Genomic DNA, 22,414 nt, shown 5'->3' with positions numbered 1-22,414 from the left:
TAAAAGAGAATTTTTAATTTTTAAACTTTCTTTTAAATCATGAAAATAATTAAAAGGAAAGTTTTTACCAAAATTAAAATCAACCTTTTAATCTACAAATAAGGAAAGAGATTTTAACTCTTCTCTTAATCTTTTGTAGAATCTTATAAAAGGAAGGATTTAAATTTTTAAACTCTCTTTTAAATTATATTATCCACATAAGAAAATTTTAAAATTAAAATTCCTTTTTATTTTAATAGGGACGGCCACATGAATTCACCCATGAACATACCCATGGCCGGCCCTAGCTTGGTCTCCAAGCTAGCTTGGCCGGCCCCTATAGGATGGGTAAGAAGGTGGGTATAGTACTCTATAATTAAGAGGCTACGATAGGGACCGAGAGGAGGAATTGGTTTTGGTCTCCCGATAAAATTAAGCATCCCGTGCTCGCCCCGAACACACAACTTAATTTTATCAATAATAATTCATTCCACTAGAGAACTATTATTGAACTACCGCACCAATCCCAAATTACATTTTGGGCTCCTTCTTATTATGAGTGTGTTAGTCTCCCTGTATTTAAGATAACAAATGTCCACTAATTAAGTAAGTTACTGACAACTCACTTAATTAATATCTAGCTCCAAGAGTAGTACCACTCAACTTCATCGTCATGTCGGACTAAGTCCACCTGCAGGGTTTAACATGACAATCCTTATGAGCTCCTCTTGGGGACATTTTCAACCTAGATTACTAGGACACAGTTTCCTTCTATAATCAACAACACACACTATAAGTGATATCATTTTCCAACTTATCGAGCTTATTGATTCATCGAACTAAATCTCACCCATTGATAAATTAAAGAAATAAATATCAAATATATGTGCTTGTTATTATATTAGGATTAAGAGCACACACTTCCATAATAACCGAGGCCTTTGTTTCTTTATAAAGTCAGTATAAAAGAAACGACCTCAAATGGTCCTACTCAATACACTCTAAGTGTACTAGTGTAATTATATAGTTAAGATAAACTAACACCTAATTACACTACGACCTTCCAATGGTTTGTTCCTTTCCATCATGGTCGTGAGCCACTGTTTATAATTTATAAGGAACCGACAACATGATCTTCTGTGTGTGACACCACACACCATGTTATCTACAATATAAATTAATTGAGCAACTACATTTATCATAAATGTAGACATTTGACCAATGTGATTCTTATTTCTAGATAAATGTTCATACCAAAAGCTAGGCTTTTAGTATACACTCTAACACTTCTACCGTATTCCTCTTCTAACCTCGGACGTTGTGTGGGCAACGATCTTCCGAGATGAGAAACCACCAAGCACCTTCTTCTTCTCCTAGCTAGGTTCGGCCAACACAAAGAAGCTTCACCAAGGACGAAGAACAAAACACCAACCAAGCTCCAAGGGATACAAGCTTTCTCTCTTTCTTCTTCTTCTTCTCCAAGTAGTATCCGGCCACCACAAGAACTCCAAGCAAGAGATAAGTTTCGGCCACCACAAAAGAGGAAGAAAGGAAGAGGATGGCCGGCCACAATAATTTTCTTCAAGAATGAATAATTTCGGCCACCACCAATGCTCCAAGGGATGCTAGAGATGAGACTTGCTTTCTCTCCTTCTTCTCCTTCCTTGATCCGGCCACAAACAAAAGCTCCACCAAGAAGATAGGTTTCGGCCAACAAGAGGAGAAGAGAGAAAGGGAAGGGCCGACCACCACACCAAAGAAAAGAGGGAGAAAAATAATAGAGGTTGTTCACCATGAAGGCACCCCTACCCCTTCTTTTATATTCCTTGGCTTTGGCAAATAAGGAAATTTATTTATAATAAAATTTCCTTAACTTTCCTTGACAACAATTAATTAAGAAAAAATTAAATAAATTTTCCTAATTAATTGTATGTGGCCGGCCACCTCATGTAGAGCAATTAGGATAATTTTAATCAACAATTAAAACTTCCTTTTTTGTCTTTGGAAATTTTAAAAAATAAAATTTCCTTTTTAAAATCCCTTCATGGTTGATAAAAAGAAATTTCTATAATTTTAATTTTCAACATGTGAATAATTTTTCAGAGAGAAAAAATAAAATATCTTTCCAATCTACAAATAAGGAAAGAGATCTAATCTCTTTCTTTTAATCTTTTTGTAGATCTTTTTAAAGAGAGATATTTTAATTTTAATTCTCTGTAATAAATTATATCTTCCACATAATAAAAATTAAAATTAAAATTCTTTTTAATTTAATGGGGGCCGGCCACCTAAGCTTGGGTTCAAGCTAGGGCCGACCCTAGCTTGAACCACAAGCTAGCTTGGCCGGCCCCTTTCTCATGGATATGAAGGTGGGTATAGGTGGGTATAGTACTCTATAAATAAGAGGCTACGATAGGGACCGAGAGGAGGAATTGGTTTTGGTCTCCCGATAAAATTAAGTATCCCGTGTTCGCCCCGAACACACAACTTAATTTTATCAATAATAATTCATTCCACTAGAGAACTATTATTGAACTACCGCACCAATCCCAAATTATATTTTTGGGCTCCTTCTTATTATGAGTGTGTTAGTCTCCCTATGTTTAAGATATCGAATGTCCACTAATTAAGTGAGTTACTGACAACTCATTTAATTAATATCTTAGTCCAAGAGTAGTACCACTCAACCTTATTATCATGTCGGACTAAGTCCACCTGCAGGGTTTAACATGACAATCCTTATGAGCTCCTCTTGAGGACATTATCAACCTAGTATCTCTAGGACACAGTTTCCTTTTATAATCAACAACACACTATAAGTGATACCATTTCCCAACTTATCGGGCTTATTGATTTATCGAACTAAATCTCACCCATTGATAAATTAAAGAAATAAATATCAAATATATGTGCTTGTTATTATATTAGGATTAAGAGCACACACTTCCATAATAACCGAGGTCTTTGTTTCTTTATAAAGTCAGTATAAAAGAAACGACCTCAAATGGTCCTACTCATTACACTCTGAGTGTACTAGTGTAATTATACAGTCAAGATAAACTGATACCTAATTACACTACGACCTTCCAATGGTTTGTTCCTTTCCATTATGGTCGTGAGCTACTGTTTATAATTTATAAGATACTGATAACATGATCCTCTGTGTGTGACACCACAGACCATGTTATCTACAATATAAATTAATTGAACAACTACATTTATCATAAATGTAGACATTTGACCAATGTGATTCTTATTTCTAGATAAATGTTTATACCAAAAGCTAGGCTTTTAGTATACACTCTAACACTACTTACCCCCATCCGTGTCCCATTTTTAACTTTTAGAAAGAAACAAGTTGGTGAGGGACCTTCTAAGTCATCAACTGAGAAATCTAAACCTAGGGCTCCCTCCCGACCTCAACCATCTGTTTCTGGAAGATTTCCAAACCATCACTTTGAACAAGCCTCTCAACAAAGAACCTTCAAACTGCTTCCGTGTAGGTCTGTGGATCAAAAATTCATGGATGAATTTTGTCCATCTGTGTCGGAAATACTTGCCTATTACAAACTTGATTCTCTAGTCTATTTAGAACGGGACATCAATTATGACTTAGTATCTGAGTTTTATAATAATTTTCATCAAACTAATGATGTTAATTATAAAACTAGAGTTGCTAAGAAGACTATTGATTTCAATTTCTCGACCTTCTTTGATTATCTAGCTTGCCGGAGGTGTTCAGGAAATGTCTTTTCCATATACCCTGATTTACCAGTCCCCTTACCTTCTCCTTTTGATGTCTCATCTGACTCCATTTATGAGTATTTCTTCGGCCATCCAAGACCAGGTGGACAAGATGAGTTAGATGTTGATTTTCCTACCTTTGCAGCCCTGAGATTATCTGCCCCAGATTACATTCTCTTTAAGGTTGTCGCAAATTGCCTTCTACCAATCACATCTAAACCCTTGTCAGAGATCCGACCATATCACTGCTTGATGCTTTATGGATTGCGTCTGCGTCTTGATTTTGACATCATGTCGAGCATTTATTCGTCTATCATCTCCTATAGTGAGCCTAACAACTTCACCGTTTATATGCCTTATGGGCATATAATTACGGATTGGCTCGAGACCCTACATATTGATGTCTCCAAGGGAAGGATAGTCAAGATGGTGAGGCAGGACTACAGACTTGGAAAACGTACATTTTCCAAGTCTGGCATCATAGGACAATATGGGGAGGTTCGTTGGAAGGACGGGAGAGCACTGGGTGAGTTACCACGGGCACCTCCACGACAGGTTGATGCTGCTCCTGTTGCTGCTCCTCCTCCTGCTGCTGTTGAGTATGGAGAGGCAGATCCTGATCTGCGGAGAGCCGCATCGATCAGCACGATGAGCTGCTGGCCGCTGAGCTCCATGGGCTGCGCGTTCGGATTGACCAGCGTTACGATGATCTACGCAGTCAGCAGTTGGCGACACAGCAGGTGCTTCTGGGATGGATGGCCAGCTACCCACCTCCGCAGTATTTCTCGTGCTATCCACCCTCGAGCAGCAGCTTGCCGCCTCAGGGACTCATTCCTCCAGTTGATGATGATGATGCTCCTCATATTGAGGATGTTGATTGATACACTTTGTTTTATGTTGGTCATTTTGATTTTCTATGTTTCGGATACTGTTTGATAGATACATGTGTCTGACCTGAATATTAGCTGTTTTCATATATTTATGCTACTCGTTTTTCTATTACTTGCTTCTCTTTATGTTTCAGTTCTTATTGGCTATTTATATACTTTTCATATGCCATATCTTGATTGTACACTTAGAAAGAATTCTATGTGGATTAAGAAAGAGACAGTATGGGTTAAGGGGGAGTCCTTTAAGTCCTATTACCTAATTTGCACCTTTTCGATGTTTGACAAAGGGGGAGAAGATAACTAAGTTTAGAGATGAATGAAGTTTTGATTTTAGGGGAGAGGATAACCTTGAAGATTATTGACTTCCTTACATAGTGTTGTATCCGTCTTAGAGGGAGGATCTTGATTCCCCTAAAATTATGGAAGATGAGCATTTCTGATCTAAACTTAAATCGTGTTGTCAAACAACAAAAAGGGGAAGATTGTTGATACAGTCTGACCTGTCTGTTGTTTTGATGTTGACACTGATTTAAGTTTGTATCAGATATTAATTAAACTCAGATTGATTACTGATCAAGGTTGATCAGATGGAAGGGAAAAGTCCAAGTATGGAAACTTGGCACGCGGAGTCGGAGAGGGCTCGGTAGCTCGTTCTCTGGACTAGGTCAGAGAGGGCTTGGTAGCTCGTTCTCTGGACCGAACGGAGTCGGAGAAGGCTCGGTAGCTCGTTCTCTGGACTAGGTCAGAGCGGGCTCGGTAGCTCGTTCTCTGGACCGGACGGAGTCGGAGAGGGCTCGACAACTCGTTCTCCGGACTAGGTCAGAGAGGGCTTGGTAGCTCGTTCTCTGGACCGGACGGAGTCGGAGAGGGCTCGGTAGCTCGTTCTCTGGACTAGGTCAGAGAGGGCTCGGTAGCTCGTTCTCTGGACCGGACGGAAGCGGAGAGGGCTCGGCAGCTCGTTCTCTGGACTAGGTCAGAGAGGGCTCGGTAGCTCGTTCTCTGGACTGGACGTGGAAGTTAGAGAGGGCTCGGTAGCTCGTTCTCCGGACTAGGTCAGAGAGGGCTCAGTAGCTCGTTCTCTAGACCAGGAAGACTTTAGGGTTTAGGGCTGGGAAGCTCTAAACCTACATAGGCATTGGATCGGTCTGTTGACCGATCCAGTGATACTATGGTTATCTTATCGATCATCAGACCGATCAGTAACCAATCAGTAACTCTCTGTGAGAATTATTGATCGGTCTGGTGACCGATCAGTAACTCTCTGTGAGAATTACTGATCGGTCTGGTGACCGATCAGGAGACAACGGATTTCGGGAGAAAGGATAGGGGATCGGTCTGTGGACCGATCCACCTATAGCCTGATCAGTCCACAGACCGATCAGAGCCTTCCTGGACCGATCAGGCTATGGCCTGATCGGTCAGAAAGGTTGTGGATCGGTCTGCTGACCGATCCACGATAATGTCTGTAGTTTCTGCTGTTTCTGTGCAACTTCTGATTTGTCTGATTTAATCATCTGCTGTGAGCTTTTTAGTTTACAGGTTGCAGGTATCATGCCAGTGCTTAAATTCAAATTAAACTCCATCAAGAGAATAAAACAAAGGTTTCTTTCTACTGTGTTTCGCTGCAAATGGTGCAATTGGAGCATCAACGTTCACTGGCTGCGATCTAGCTGCGATCAGTTGACAGTCAGCTTGACTCTTGCTTATTGGTTCGAGCTCAGAGACACCTGTGAAGAACATGTGTTCTATTGGTGTGAGTTCAGAGAATCAGATGAGGAGGAAGAGTGATTGGCGACGCCTTAGCTTGCAGCAGCGATTCGGTGCAGGTTGACAGTGATTCTGTACAGGTTGAATGCAGTGGAAAAACAGAGGCATAAGAAGAAGGAAGATAATAGAAGAATAGGAATCGATCAAGCAAAGTGAAAAGGGTTTTTCGAGCTCTTGGCTGAGAAGCTGTTGTTTTCCTTCTTGCGCTCTGCTGTCGTCTTCGTGTGGCTGTGAGCGTATTCTTCATTCTTCCTAGCCACTAATTGCTGTAAGTCTTGTGCTTCATTTACATATCTCTGAAGACTTTGTGGAGAGGTTACTCCACCGAGAAGGAGGAAATCTTTAGCCGGAATCTATCCGGGGTGTGATCTACCGAAAGATAAAGGAATCGTCCACCTTACGGACACGCCGAGGAGTAGGGGCAAGTTATCCCCGAACCTCGTACATACTGGTGTTAGTGGTGCTTGTTTTTCTTTTTCGTGTATTACATTTTTGTTTGCATATTTCCGCTGCGCTAACGATTTGTAGGAAGAAATTCCTTAAGCGTTTAGAGGAGGCTATTCACACCCCCCCTCTCTAGCCATCCGAAGATCCTAACAGAGGTTCGACTTCTCTACTGGTTTTTCTGCAAGTCGAGACTCGTGAAGTTCGAAAGTTGAAAACAAGTTTTCTAAACTACTTACCTCAAAGTCCTTAGAGATGTAGTAAGCATCTACTAAGGACGCCCATTCTAAAGTCCTCGGGAAGGCATTGAGCGCGTATCGGATGGAATCCCGGTTGGTTACTTCTTCTCCAAGGTTCGTTAGTTGCGTTATCAGCTCCTTGATTCTTGCTTGGAGTTGTGCTACATTCTCGTCGTTGTTCATCCGGAGGTTTGTTAGTTGTGTCCGGAGGATGTCGTGCTGTGCCAGCTTCGCTTCAGAGGTACCTTCGTAAAGCTCCAGAAATTTCTCCTAGAGATCTTTCACTAAATTGTAGCTTCCGATCCGGCTTACCTCTTGAGGTGGCAGAACGCTGAGGAGGTGGAATTCAGCTTTTCCGTTGACGCCGAAATCGGCTTGCTCCTTCTTGCTCCACGTGTTTTCTTCTTTGTCTTTAGGAGCTGCAAAACCATATTTCCTAGTAATTAAAATATCAAAATCTATTTTAAAGAATACCTCCATTTTTCGCTTCCATGTAGCGAAATCTCCGTCGAACTTCGAGGGATGAATGTTCGCGCCGGCCATTGTCTTGATCGTAGTGCTTCAGTTGGCGGTTAGTCCTTCTGAGGCGATCAGGCTCTGATACCACTTGTTGGTGCAACGGAGGCCGGCAAGAGGAGGGTGAATTGCCTGCAAATAAAAGTTACCCTCCTCAAAGCTTTTCAACTCAAAAATAAAGCAATACTTAATAAAAGAAAGAGAAGTGAAGACAGAATTTTTAACCTGGTTACAACCAAGAGGGTTGTTAATCCAGGGCGATGGAAAGCGCAGTAAGAAACCCCTTCTTTGAAGGCGGAGAAGCCTTGTACACTTTGAGAGCACAGAAGTTGCTTAAACAGTAATTACAGAGTTGAATTTCGTATCTAATCGTTGTACCGAATAGCTACCCGAGACCCCCTTTATATAGGGGTTCTAGAGCTTATCAGTTAGCCTGAACCTTCGGGATCAGGTTTGACTCGAGAGGGATCGGTCGACCGATCCCCAGGTTCGGTCGACCGAACCTGTTGTGCCTGCCCAGTCTTCCGTCCAGGTGCAGTCTCTGAGGATGAGCTTTTGTTCGGTCGACCGATCCTTATCTTCGGTCGACCGATCGGCCAACGGTCTTCCAGTTGAGTTGGCCCGATCATCTTGCTCGACTAAGTCTCTGGATTAACTTCGGTTCGGTCGACCGATCAGGAGGTTCGGTCGACCGATCAGCTTCACCAACGGTCAGCTTCTGACGTGGCATTCGACGTGTCTACTGCGGTTGGCTTCGGTTAAAGAAGGGTTTGGTCGACCGATCAATAGGTTCGGTCGACCGAACCGTTGACAAGTCAACTTTCAGTTGACTTGCTCTGATTAGGCTCCTTGGGTGATTGCGGCCATCCGGAATAAGGCTCACCCGAACCCAGTTCCTGGCCTTCTCCTCGAGCAGGCTTCCGTCCGGCTTCTCGTCCCTCGAACGCCGCGCACGTTCTTCTCGCTCCACCAGAGTACTCTTCCGCAGCTCTCTCGTCCTTCGGACGCACTGAGCCCGTCGACTCTTTTCCCGTGCCATCCTTCTCGCTAGCTGCGTCTTCCGCTCGACTTCCTGCGCTCCTAAGTTCCTGCACACTCAGACACACGATTCAGACAAAACGCAGGACCTAACTAACTTGGTTGATCACATCAAAACTACCACGGGGTCCAACACTCACCGCCAGTTCTTGAAGCTCTTGGAGGTTTTTCCAAGTCAAGAGGCAGATCTACAGCAAGAGAAAGAAAGCTAGGGTTAAGGTTTTCTATACTCATTGTAAGCTTTTGCTTGTATTTGTGTATCCTTTCCCTTTCTTCTTGTAGTGTGAACTTGTATGGCTTCTCCGCCTTCAGTAGTTATCGAAAAGGAGTATTTATTAGTGGAGGTGTGTGTGAGTGTGTGGATCCTTGGACTAGTCACCTCCTTTGGAGGTGGACACCAAGTAAATTTACGTGTTAGCGTTGTGTGTGTTGTTTCTTGTATATTTCCGCTGCACATCTTTGATGAAACAAGCAAAGCTGACTACGAGCACGCGACGAGCTATTCACCCCCCTCTAGCTACATTTCGGTCCCAACAGGAAATGCAGCAACACTTCACTCTGAATCATCCAAGAACCAGCGACAAAGAAATGTGTATGTGTTCCTTCGAAATGTCCATGAAAATCCTTTTCTAGGGTTCTTCGTCGCCTCCCAATAGATTCAACTTTTCCCTAATTGATTGTCACATCACCCGATCGTTCGAACACCTATAGAACAACTCTTTTTTTGAACCCTAATCGATTGGTGAGCCATCCCAATCAATTCAGAAGGTTTTAATTGATTCCCCAATCTTTTATTCTCTCGCGAAAATCCTTAATCAATTAGCCTAATTGATTAAGACTTCTTAATTGATCACATCAATTTATTCTTCCTCCTCTTGACAAAACACTACCTAATCGATTGATCCAAATCGATTAGCAGTGGTTAAATCGATTGGATCAATCAATTCAGCCTTGTTTTTGCTAATTCCTCTTCATGAAACTCCTGGCCCTAATCGATTAGGTTTAACCCAATCGATTGACATCGATTCGAACCCTTTCTGTGTTCTCGAAAGAACATCCTAATCAATTAACTTAGGGCCAATTGATTGCCCTAATTGATTTCTCAACCCTAACTTGCTTAATACAAGTCTAGGGTTATCTTGCCCAACATCCGGTCAATTGTGATTTGTTAAGAATTCTTCACCAAGTGTCCAGTCAACCTTTGACCCACTTGGACTTTTCATCTCGTGCCAACTTTCTGTTAGACTTTTGATCACTAAGTGTGGTCCTCCTTAATCCACTTGGACTTTCCTTTACCTAACCGTAGTTAGTACTTTCCTTGGCCAATGTGCAATTCTCCTTCATCCACTTGGACTTTCCTTTGCCTAACCATAGTTAGGACTTTCCTTTACCAATGTGCAATCCTCCTTGACCTATTTGGACTTTTTCTTTGCCTAACTGTCGAGTTAGGACTTTACCTTTCCTAACCTCCAGTTAGGATTTTACTCTTGTTTAACCCTTGAGTTAAGTTTTTATCTTGCCTAACCTTCAGTTAGGACTTTTCCAGTTAAGTATCTGATCCTTTATGACCTACTTGACTTTTCTCTCTCATATTGTCAAGTATCTAGTCAACCTTGACTTACTTGACTTTTTCTTCACATATTGTCCAAACATCGAAACTCATGCTCAAATCAACTTGGACTTAATCAAACTGATCAACCTTGATTCGAGGATGATTGCAACAACAATCTCCCAACATCCTAATCCTGTAAGTCTACTTGACCTACTAGGCTTACCTTTTACTTGTAGGTCTCTTGTTCAAGTCTGTCACCTAAGGGTCAATCCCTTAGGATCAAGTCGCACTCTTGTAAATCTATCTGACCTACTAGGTTTACCTTTTACTTAAAGGTCCCTCATCTAAGTATACCACCTAAGGGTCAATCCCTTAGGATCAAGACATATTCCTATAAGTCTATTCGACTTACTAGGCTTCATGCTTAGACTGCATCCAAGACTTTACCATCTAAGGCTTACTCCTTAGCATCTAACCACCTAGGGTTCACTCCCCTATGATTTTTCTTTATCAAGCATTCGGTCACCTTTGACCTGCTTGAACTTACCCTTGCCAAACATTCGGTCCTACAAATTTGCTTAGATTTTTCCTTGTCTAACCTCCAATTAAGACTTGTCCTTGTCAGTCATCTTGACTAGACTTCTCTTTTTCAAATATCAAGTCATATTTGGATCAACCCTAGTCAAACTGACTACACTTAGGTACATGATGTTGTCAAACATCGAAACTCTAAAGGTAGATTGCACCAACACAAGTGGATCACAGTTGACCAGACACTAGTTGATTGAAAGTTCAACATAGAGTTGACACAAGAAGAAAGTTCAACATGGAGTGGGTCATAGTTGACCAAACACTAGTTGATTGAAAGTTCAACATAGAGTTGACATAAGAAGAAAGTCCAAGTGAGTCATGGTTGATCAGACACTTAGCGGTCGGAAGTTCAATAGGAAGTTGACATAAGACGTGAAATTCTGACAAGTCAAAGTTGACCAAATGTTAGGCAATGATGAAGTTATGACAGATCAAGGTTGACCGGATGATAGACAATAAGAAAGTTTTGACAGGTCAAGGTTGATCGACTGCTAGGCAATGAGAAAGTTCTGGCAGATCAAGGTTGACCGGATGCTAAACAATGAGTTAGTCCCAACAAGTTAAAATTGATTATATGCTAGACAACTGAAAGTCTGGTAGATCAAGATTGACCAAATATCGGAAAAAAAATTCTAATAGATTGAGGTCAATTAAATATCAAACAAGAATTCGGTTTTGGCATAAAAGTATCACTTGAGTTGTATACAATTTAATCGATGAATCAGTTGGCTAATGGTGAAAATTAACTCATCTAAAATAAATATGGTTTGGTCTAATTGGAGTTAGGTCGAGGTAGGTTAGGAAAGATCAACTCGAGCACCTAGCTTAGCTTAGTTTAAGTGAGGATGTCTGTGTATAGCTTCCCTAGCTCTGTCTCTTTGCTAAAAGGCTACTAATTAAACTCACTCAAAACATTATGAAAAGTTGTAAGAAAGCCCTAAAGAAGTTTCTCAGAAGACTAAAATACATCTCAACTCCTAGTTAGGTTTGCTTTCGGAATAGCTTTCGTGTATATATATTATAACTTCTCGGGGATCATCTAGATTTTAACTCAAGTCACTATGTTCAAACCACCTATTAACTAAATCTAGCTTTAGTTAATCGAAGAGGAGCACTTTAACATGTAATTGCACAATATTCAACATATTTTAATAAAATTTACTTAGTCAAATTTATAAATTAAATCACAAGGTTTGTGGTCAGAGTAAGTTCTAAGTTCTTCAAGTATGGACGGTGGTCAAGAAAGAAAGCTGAGGGTTGATGACAAAGATAGTAATCATGAAGATCATGTTTAATTACATAATTAAATTACATGCTGATGGCTAATTAACTTAATTAATTTTCTATAGCATAAGACTCTTTTGTCCCCTTATTTTATTAACTATTAACTTAATCTAAGAACTGTCCTTTATTAAATTACTCAGTTGTTATTTAGACAATGGAATAGATATATACTTCATCTAGAAGTGGAATTATTGTGTTATATATAAAATAGATCAATATTAATAGGGAACTATTAACTATTGGCTTAAAAAATAACATTTAAACTCTCGATATACAACAATAATGGATGTGTGAATATGATGACTTTCAAAGCCTAATTATTTCTGCTCTAAAAATTGACAATGATAGTAAATAGAACAACAATCTACCAAACAACACATAAAAATGTGAGATTCTTAAAAAATAAACTTAACTTTCGAATTTTTTAAAGGATATATTTATTTTCTATTTTATCCCTCCCGTCAATTACTATAGTGTTACATACAAAAACTAACACTTGGCATTGTAAAAAACATCACTATAATAGTATTATATTTTGAAAATCAACAACACTTTAATATTAAAACTCTAAAAATAATACCATCGTGATACTAACTTTTAAAAATCACCACTACCATTGTTATTAAAATGTAGCACCACTAGTTCTTTAAAATTCAACACCCCGTGATGTTATTTAAATACAGTACGACAAGGATATAAGTGTGCCCTTTAAAAAATTTAAAAATCAAATATGCTTTTAGAAATTTTACAATTTTAAATGGATCTTTTGGTCAATTATCATGTATAAATAGAACGACAGTGAAGGCTCGCCTTCTTTTCTTTGGAAACTTCATAATTTATATGAAATTTATGCCTGTACCAATTCACAAAAGTAGAATTTATAATATATATATATAGATCATAAATACAATATTTTTTTAAAAAAAAAAACAAAGAAAAGTAGGAATGAGTCCAATATCTTTTAACTACGTATCCTATTTAAAGAAATTTTTTTTATAAATTTATCATAGTTAAAAATCGAAGTATAAATATTTATATGATAATTTAAATCAGCTACCATTATATCATAGCCCCATGCCAATGGAAAATTCGCTATATGTGGCAAATATACACATATAGCGAATTTTCCATTGGCTAACAAAATTCGCTATAGAAGTTTGCATGGGTAACAAAATGCTTTATATTTCTTTGGTATTTTGTTTTTAATTAGTTTATGAAGTGGAAATGTGTGGTCGGTGTTAAAGATGGGGTTGTGATTGGTTAGCCGAATTAATTGAAATTAAATAAAAACGTTCAATAAATTTGGTTTCTATTACTGTCACGAAATAGACGGATTCTGTTTCTATTTTTCTAACGAAAAATAGATCTGGGAATACTGATCTGAGGACAGTTTTAATTAAAATGGACGAAGAATTATTAAGGATCGTCATCTTAGTCATCTCTTTTTTCTTTGATTTATTATCTTTAATTGGACGACCCTAGAATAACCCAGTTCATCGGATCAAGGGGTCAATTCGTTATGAAGCGTAAAAAATCTCGTACCTCATCCCCTATCCACTTTCAGCTACCATAGCTACTTTTAAATAAGTCCTCATTATTCCTTCTGAAATCTCCCACTCTAGAGGTAAAGAACTCACTTCTCCTACAAATATTCATTCTGATTTTGCATTAACTGTGATGAGACCAGGACTTCTTATTCCTATGTCTCTTATTATTCATTCAGCTATTCTTTTACCTGAGAAGGTACCAACTGCTCCTATGGATCCATTGCTCATTCTTCCGACTTTACCTTCTTCTTCTACCAAGCCCCGTGCCAAGAGAACTCTTTACAGGAGATCAATTACCTCTGGACTTATTATAACACTTACTAAACAAGATCCTTCATTAGCAAGCCTCTTATCCCCTGACCTATCTTCACAGGCTTCTAAATTTCCTTCTTCTTCTTCTTCTTCACCATTTACAGCCTCTACCAGCTCCTTCATCCTCTTCAAACAAGCCCATGGACTACCTTCCTAGCTTGGTCAAACTTCTACCCTTGCCTCATATGGGCTACTTCAACTAAAGGGGTCACTAGGTGAATCATGGTTACAATCTCAGACACATATGAAAAGAAGCACCTTATCCGAACGTATCGACGACCACAGTCGTCAAGCTACTGCACTAAGTTGTTAATTTTAACTTCCTTATTTCGTAACTATCAAGTATAACTATGTTATTTTTTTATCTAGCTCTATGCTTCAAGCCTACATTTGGGTAAGGTGATTGTAGATTTGGAGAGAACTAACAAACTTTAAAAAACAAAGTGGAGGAATTGCAAGCTGTTTCCAATCTCTCTAACAACGAACTTATTCAGCTACGGGACAAGGTGAAGTCACAGACTGAGTTTACTACTAGTTTAGAAAAGACTTTACAGGACAACCGCCAACTGCTACAATCTTGAGAGGAAGAAAAGAAAAACTTAAAGCTACAATTACAAAGGCTTAATTCTATGCTTAATGTTGAAAAGGCCCTAAAAGATAAAACTCTCTTGGATGTTGCTCACAAAACTACTCTACTAAACCAGCTGCAACAATTACATGGTTCGGGGTCTCCTGAGTTATCCCCAGAGTTGGTTTCTAAAGACTTTGCCTTGTTTCAACAACAAGAAATATTGCGAGCCCAAGATTTGCAAATAAGCTCATTTTTAAAAGAACTAGCAGAAGCTAAAGCAGAGAAAGCTACTTTAAAGGGGAAAAGGATAACCTTCAATCTGAGCTTCAAGCATATAAGGCAGGCGAGGAAGAGCGCTGGCAAAGCAGGCGCAGATCTTATTTAGATTCTCCCGAGTTTAGTAAGGAGCATGCTAAGCGCATTGTAGGAACTCTCACCCACTCTGTTGAAGGAGTAATCCAACAACTAAGAGAAGGGGTTGCCTATATGAAGATCCTCCTCCCTTATTTATAGATCGCCAACGACTTAACCAGGAACTTCCAAAAGACCTCCTAAGTAAATTTGAGTAAATTTGGGATCTTGTATCTATAATTTTTCATAATTTCATAACCACCGTATACTACCTATTGTTTATAAAATGTTAATGAAAACTCGTAATTATCTGTCTTCTTGTGTGATTTCCCTGTCTTCAGAACCACCCAGATTTATATAAACGAACTTTTTCGATATACTCACCAGATATAGAGAAATTCCTTCAAGAAATTATACTTGAAGGAAGTATACCTCATAATCAATTTTTTTGAGTGATATAATGTTGAATGAACATTTTCTGATGATCTCTGGATATAAGTCAAATACCTTGCTTATATATTGATGCGGATGTGATTAAGGGGCAGAGGAGAAATTTGGAGGAAAGAGGAGGGTATTTTGGACATTTGGGATCAAATTAGGTTTTTGTTTTAAAAGGAGAGCACTGTTCACTTTGAAAGGGGGGTCGGGTTCGTGTTTGTCTCCGCCGCAACCCAGTACAGAGAGGGAGTTGGGGTTTCGCCACCGCCGTAGAGAGGAAGGAGGTGGAGCGTTCCTCTCTCGCCGCCACCTTCGCGAGGCCGCCGGCCAAGCATCTTGCCTATTCCTTCTCCTCTTCTTGAGGCCCTGTCTATCGTCGGTCCTTCTTCGCGTCGACGATGCTGACGCCCTCCCTCTCTTCCCGTGGACAGCACTGCCTCCGGCCCTCTCGACGGCCGCCGCCGCCAAAGGACCGGACCACCGCCCCTACTTCTCCTCCTCTCGCCGCAGCCACCACGAGCAGAGAGGAGGAAGCTCTCCTTCTCCTCACGCGGCCACAGGGGTCGACTTGCTGCTCACAGGGTCCAACAGTTGTCGCCGCTGCCTACAGGAGTTGTCGCCGCCCCTCCCAACGACTGTCATCGCCATCTACAACGACCACTGCCGCCACCGCCATTACAGCCACCTCCAGCGGCTGTCATCGCCGCCTCCAGCGACTGTCATCACCACCTACAGCGGCTGTTGCCGCCTCCACCGACTCCAGCATCCGATGCCACCTCCAGCCGCTGACGACACCTTCAGCGACTACTACAGTCGTACCGAGCGGGCGCCGTCGTCGCTCGCTGAGCCGTCGCTGTCCGAGGGTTCAGGTATCGTACTATGCCTATGTTCCGGCCTGCGACCCGAGAGTGTGTTCGGCCTTCGTGCCGCTATTGTATCCCGGCCTACGAGCCGATGGAGTGTTCGACCTTCGTGTCGCTGTTGCATGCTGGCCCGCGATCCAAGGTTGTAGTTGGACTGTCTGTCGCCTTGTGGATCCATATCGCGCCCAGCTTTGAGCCACCGGAGCTAGCTACTCATCTGCCGGGCATCTATCTGCTCTTCACGACCGCAGCGACTCGATCAACGTCGCAACCAGCTCATCCATCCATTCGAGGGCACCACCCGGGGCCAGGGTACGTCATAGTACCTTTCTTGTATTTATTTCACTATTCTGTCATCAGTGTTCGAGTACTTATACATTTGTGGGACCCGCCTCGAGCATCTGGTCGCCAGGGACCGGGGCAACCCGGTCATTGGATACAGGTACTGTTGATCCGGGGACTTCGGACGACTTGGTCAGTCAACACAGAAGAACCTTGGAATAACTCTTTTGTTATAATTCTATCTCATTCTTTACCAATAGGAAATAAGCCAGGTTGCCGCTTTGTCCCGTGCTTCCTCTATTAAGTCAAGTTCCATGGAGCGTCGATCTGTATTACTGTCATCATAAAGCCTTCTTCGATCAGATTCTACTCCGACTTCAATTGGAATCACCGCTTCACCCCATCTACTAGGTGAAAAGGAGTGATTTCTGTGGCTTCTCGAGGAGTAGTACGATAAGCCCACAATACACTAGGTAATTTATCTACCCATCTACCACTAACATTATCTAATTTGATTTTGAGTCCTCTGATAATTTCTCTATTGGTTACTTCGGCTTGTCCATTACTCTGTGGATATGTCATAGAGGTAAAAGCTTGTGTGATGCCATAATCAAAACACCATTTTTTATTTTTCATACCTTGAAATTGTCTTCCATTATCAGAAATTATTTTGTGTGAAATACCAAATCTACAAACAATATGCTGCCATAGAAATTTAATAACTGCATGTTCAGTAATTCTGGCCAATGGTTCTGTTTCTACCCATTTAGAAAAATAATCAACAACTACTAATAAAAACCTCCTCTGAGCAGGTGCAAGAGGAAAAGACCCAACTATACCCATGCCCCATTGATCAAAAGGACAAGATACTATAGAAGTTTTCAATAATTCAGTAGGATAATGAGGAATATTTTGATGTTTCTGACAAGATAAACAGGTTCTCACTAGTTGAGCCGCATCTGCTTGTAAAGTAGGCCAAAAATATCAAGCTAATAATATCTTTCTAGCAAGAGATCGACCCACTATATGGTTGCTACAAGAACATTGATGTACTTCTTGTAGGATATACTGTATGTCATTTGATCCAACACATTTGAGTAGAGGACTAGAGAAGACCCTTTTATATAAATGATCTCCAATCATAGTGTATTGACTTGCCCTCTTCTTGAATACCCTATCTTATTCTACATCAGTGGTTAGAATTCCTTGTCTTAAAAATAGAATAATAAGTATTCTCCAATCACTCTAAATTTCTAGATTAGCCTGTTGCTTAACACAAGATACTAATAATGTTTGCTCCACTGGTTTATCTAAATTCCAAGGTATAATAGTAGAAGCTAATTTAGCTAATTCATCTACTACTTGATTGTCTGTTGGGGGGATTTTTTTTTACACTTCATGAAATTCAGGTTTCAATTTGTCAAATGCCTCTACATATAGCTTGAGTCTTCCATTGCTAATTCCAAAGTTGTCTATCAATTGTTGTGCTATCAATTGAGAATGAGAATGAATTACCACACGAGCAACTCCTACATGCTTAGCAGCCTGCAAGCCTGCTATCAATGCTTCATATTCGGTCTCATTGTTGGTTGCTCTATAATTCAATCTAACAGATAATTGTATTCGATCTTCCCTAGGAGATATAAGAAGAATCCCAATTCCACCGCCTTGTCGAGTAAAGGATCCATCCACATAGATGATCCAGGTTTTCTCTATTTCTGGACTTGGTATTTCTGTTATGAAATCCGCCAAAGCTTGAGCTTTGATGACCGCCCGAGGATGATATTGTATATCATATTCACTAAGCTCGGTTGTCCACTTAATCAATCTCCTGGACGCTTCTAGGTTAACAAGTACCCGACCGAGAGTGCTATTAGTCAATACTACAATTGGGTGTGACAGAAAATAAGGATGTAATATCTGAGCTGCTAAGATCAATCCATAAGCTAACTTCTCGAGTGTTGTGTATCGACACTCTGCTCCTTTTAATAAATAACTCAAAAAATACACAAGTAACTGTTCTTTTTCTTCCTGCCTTACTAATACAGAGCCAACATCATGATCGTTGATTAATAAGTACACCCACAAAGTCTCTCCTACTACTGATTTAGTTAATACATGGAGAGTAGACAAATATTCCTTTAGCTCCTCAAACGCCTTGCTGCAATCCTCATCCCATTAGAACTTAGTTGCCCGTCGGAGTACCTTGAAGAAGGGAAGACTCTGATTGGCCGATCGAGAGATGAAACGAGACAAGGCGATTATCCTTCCTGTCAATCTTTGGGCCTCCTTTAAGTTCTTTGGGCTAGCCATATCTTGTCATGCTTTTACTTTGTTTGGGTTGACTTCTATTCCCCACTTGGTCACCATGTATCCAAGGAACTTTCCACTCTTGGCCCCAAATAAACACTTGTTGGGATTGAGCTTGAGTCCATACCTTCTCAGGGTCCTATAAGTTTTTTCAATATCAACACATAAACTAGAAGCCCGTATAGATTTAATAAGAATATCATTCACATAAACTTCCATGTTCCTTCCAATCTGCTTCTGAAAGACCTTGTTTATAAGCCGCTGATAAGTAGCTCTTGCATTCTTTAAACCAAAAGGCATAACATTGTAACAATAAATACCCTCAGCAGTTATAAAGCTAACCTACTTGATCTGCCTTAGTGAGTGGAATTTGGTGATACCCTTGATATGCGTCCAACATACTGATGAATTCATATCCAGCTATAAAATCTACCACTTGATCTATACAAGGCAGAGGATAATAATCTTTTAGACAAACCTTGTTGAGATCCCTGAAATCAATACATACTCGTCATTTATTACTGGGCTTAGAAACCAAGATCATATTAGCCAACCAGCTTCGAAATTGTACTTTCCGAATATATCCAACTTCTAGTAGTTTATCCACTTCTTCCTTGATAATTTTGTTTCGGTTGGCCGGTAACATGCTTAGAATCATATATAAGGTTAAGTGTCTTTATGCTCGAGCGGGCTTTGCCCGATTGAGTGTGTTATGAGAATAAGGATGCTCGCTCGGCTTGCGATCGACCGGTAATATGCTAAGAACCATATATAAGGCTAAGTGCCTTTATGCTCGAGCTGGTTTTGCCTGATCAGGTGTGTTATGAGCATAGGAATGCTCGCTCGACCTTCGGCCGGCCGATAATATGTTGAGAACTATATATAAGGCTAAGTACCTTTATGCTCAGACGAGCTTTGCCCAGCCGAGCATATATGAGCATGTGGATGCTCGCTCGGCCTTCGATCGACCGATAATATGCTAATAACCATATATAAGGCTAAGTGCCTTTATGCTCGGGCGGACTTTGTCGAGTCGAGCATATATAAGCACAGGGGCGCTTGATCGACGTTCGGTCTGCCGATAATATGTTGAAAATCACTAAGGCTAAATGCCTATATGCTCGAGTGGGCTTTGTCCGACCGAGCATATATGAGAACGTGGATGCTCGCTCGGCCTTCGGTTGGCCGGTAACATGCTTAGAATCATATATAAGGCTAAGTGTCTTTATGCTCGGGTGGGTTTTGCCCGACCGAGCATATATGAACACGTGGGTGCTAACTCGGCATTCGGTCGGTCGGTAATATACTAGAAGTCATACATAAGACTAAATGCTTTTATGCTCGGGCGAGCTTTGCCCGGTCGAGTATATATGAGTACGTGGATGCTCGTTCGGTATTCGGTCGGCTGGTAATATATTAAAAATCATATCTAAGACTAAATATCTTTATATTCGAACGGACTTTATCCGATCGAACATACATAAATACATGAGTACTCGCTCGACCCTCATTCGATCGACTATATATTTTTTCTATTTTTTTCGACCTACACCCTTCCTTCACTCTCCAAGCTAACCTATCATCATCCGTATAGGAACTATTAACTATTGGCTAAAAATTAACATTTAAACTCTCGATATACAACAATAATGGATGTGTGAATTGATGACTTTCAAAGCCTAATTATTGCTGCTCTAAAAATTAACAATGATAGTAAATAGAATCTACCAAACAGCACGTAAAGTAAAGCTGTGAAATTTTTAAAAAATAAACTTAACTTTCGAATTTTTTAAAGGACACATTTATTTTTTATTTTATCTGTCCCGTCCGATTAAAAACTAACACTTGGCATTGTAAAAATAACATTATTATAATATTATTATATTTTGAAAATCAACACCACTTTAATATGACATAAACTCTAAAAATAATACCATCATGATATTAATTTTTAAAAATCACCACTACTATTGTTATTAAAATGTAGCACCACTAGTTCTTTAAAATTCAACACCCCGTGATGTTATTTAAATACAGTACGACAAGGATATAAGTGTGCCCTTTAAAGAATTTAAAAATCAAATATGCTTTTAGAAAGTTTACAATTTTAAATGGATCTTTTGGTCAATTATCATGTATAAATAGAACGACAGTGAAGGCTCGCCTTCTTTTCTTTGGAAACTTCATAATTTATATGAAATTTATGCCTGTACCAATTCACAAAAGTAGAATTTATAATCTATATATATATAGATCATAAATACAATATTTAAAAAAAACAAAGAAAAGTAGGAATGAGTAATGGAAAATTTATTAAAAAAATATAATTCAATTAACCTCGTTAATTAACCCTAGATGATCAATTAAATTTTATTATTAGTCATCAAAATAAATCGAGAAATATTTGCATCAAATAGTTAAGAAGTCCAATATCCTTTAACTAAATATCCTATTTAAAATTTTTTTTTTTATAAATTTATTATAGTTAAAAATCGAAGTATAAATATTTAAATGATAATTTGAATCACCTACCATTATATCAGAGTCCCATGCCAATGGAAAATTCGCTATAGAAGTTTGCATGTGTAACAAAATGATTTATATTTCTTTGGTATTTTGTTTTTAATTAGTTTATGAAGTGGAAATGTGTGGTCGGTGTTAAAGACGGGTTTGTGATTGGTTAGCCGCATTAATTGAAATTAAATAAAAACGTTCAATAACTTAGGTTTCACGAAATAGACAGATTTTGATTCTATTTTTGTAACGAAAAATAGATCTGGGCCACCATGACGTGGATAGGAGATAAACATCTCTGGGACGGATTGACGGGTTACTATAAAGAGAAAAAGGACATCTCCAATAGCCCTAAATATTTTTTTTAAATTTTCCTACATTAAAAAAACATAAAAGTTTACTAATCTTTTTACAATAAAAAAAATTCTCCCTATAAAAATCATATCCTATTATTAATTAATTATTAATCCTAAATCTTAAATCCTAAAGTTTGATATTTTTTTTTTAAAAAATAACTTTAATTTTTACTACTATTCTTACATTAAAAATATCAAAGTCCATAATAATTTAAACTTTTTTATTCAACATTTTAATTTTATAAATCTTTTTAAAAAATTTGCATTAAAGATGCCCTAACCTTGAATACTAATTCACAATCTAGTCAAACTCATAAGAAAATCATTATATTCCCTGTTATTTTCCTATGAAGAAAAAACTTTGATAAAAACCTTCCAAAGTTAATATGCGATCAGGTGACACCTTATATGTAATATAATATGGGAACAGCACTGATGATATAATTTAGTATGGTTGGTTTATCTAATGTGATTAGGGTTAATAGTATATATATTTTTTATATTTGATAAACATTTTAAGGGTGTTACTTGAGGAGATTAAAAATAAACTTAATTAATGGATGATGTGCTGGAGACGGCAAGGACCACAGCCGAGTTGGTTTAATTTACGACCGAGCTCAAGTCAAACTAGTCTGACTCATGACCAAGCTCGACTCAAGTTAGCTTGACTTATGGTTGAGCTTGAATCGGGTCACCAGATCGAAAGATAGAGCCACACGACTATAGTTTGACTTGAGCTAAGCTCGATGGGAGACTCGGCCCAATGGGAGGATGAGTGGGAGACGTGGCACAAACACATTCTTAGTACGTAGCCGGATGTGCAAGA

General features: G+C 39.3%; 1 protein-coding gene across 1 annotated transcript in view; it reads left to right on the top strand.

The window, feature by feature from the left end:
• Nucleotides 1-16,675, top strand: part of LOC121972922 (phospholipase A1 EG1, chloroplastic/mitochondrial-like) — a 55,404-nt gene extending 38,729 nt beyond the window's left edge. The window contains exons 2-4 of the mRNA XM_042524535.1: nt 15,441-16,132; nt 16,487-16,568; nt 16,669-16,675. Coding sequence (XP_042380469.1) covers nt 15,441-16,132; nt 16,487-16,568; nt 16,669-16,675 — 781 coding nt within the window. The remainder of the gene's footprint in view (nt 1-15,440; nt 16,133-16,486; nt 16,569-16,668) is intronic.
• Nucleotides 16,676-22,414: the final 5,739 nt, after the last annotated feature.

Source organism: Zingiber officinale, chromosome 4A (assembly GCF_018446385.1).
Source record: "Zingiber officinale cultivar Zhangliang chromosome 4A, Zo_v1.1, whole genome shotgun sequence".
Lineage (NCBI taxonomy): Eukaryota > Viridiplantae > Streptophyta > Magnoliopsida > Zingiberales > Zingiberaceae > Zingiber > Zingiber officinale.
Note: the sequence above shows the minus strand (reverse complement) of the source record. Positions and strands in the feature narration are given on the sequence as shown.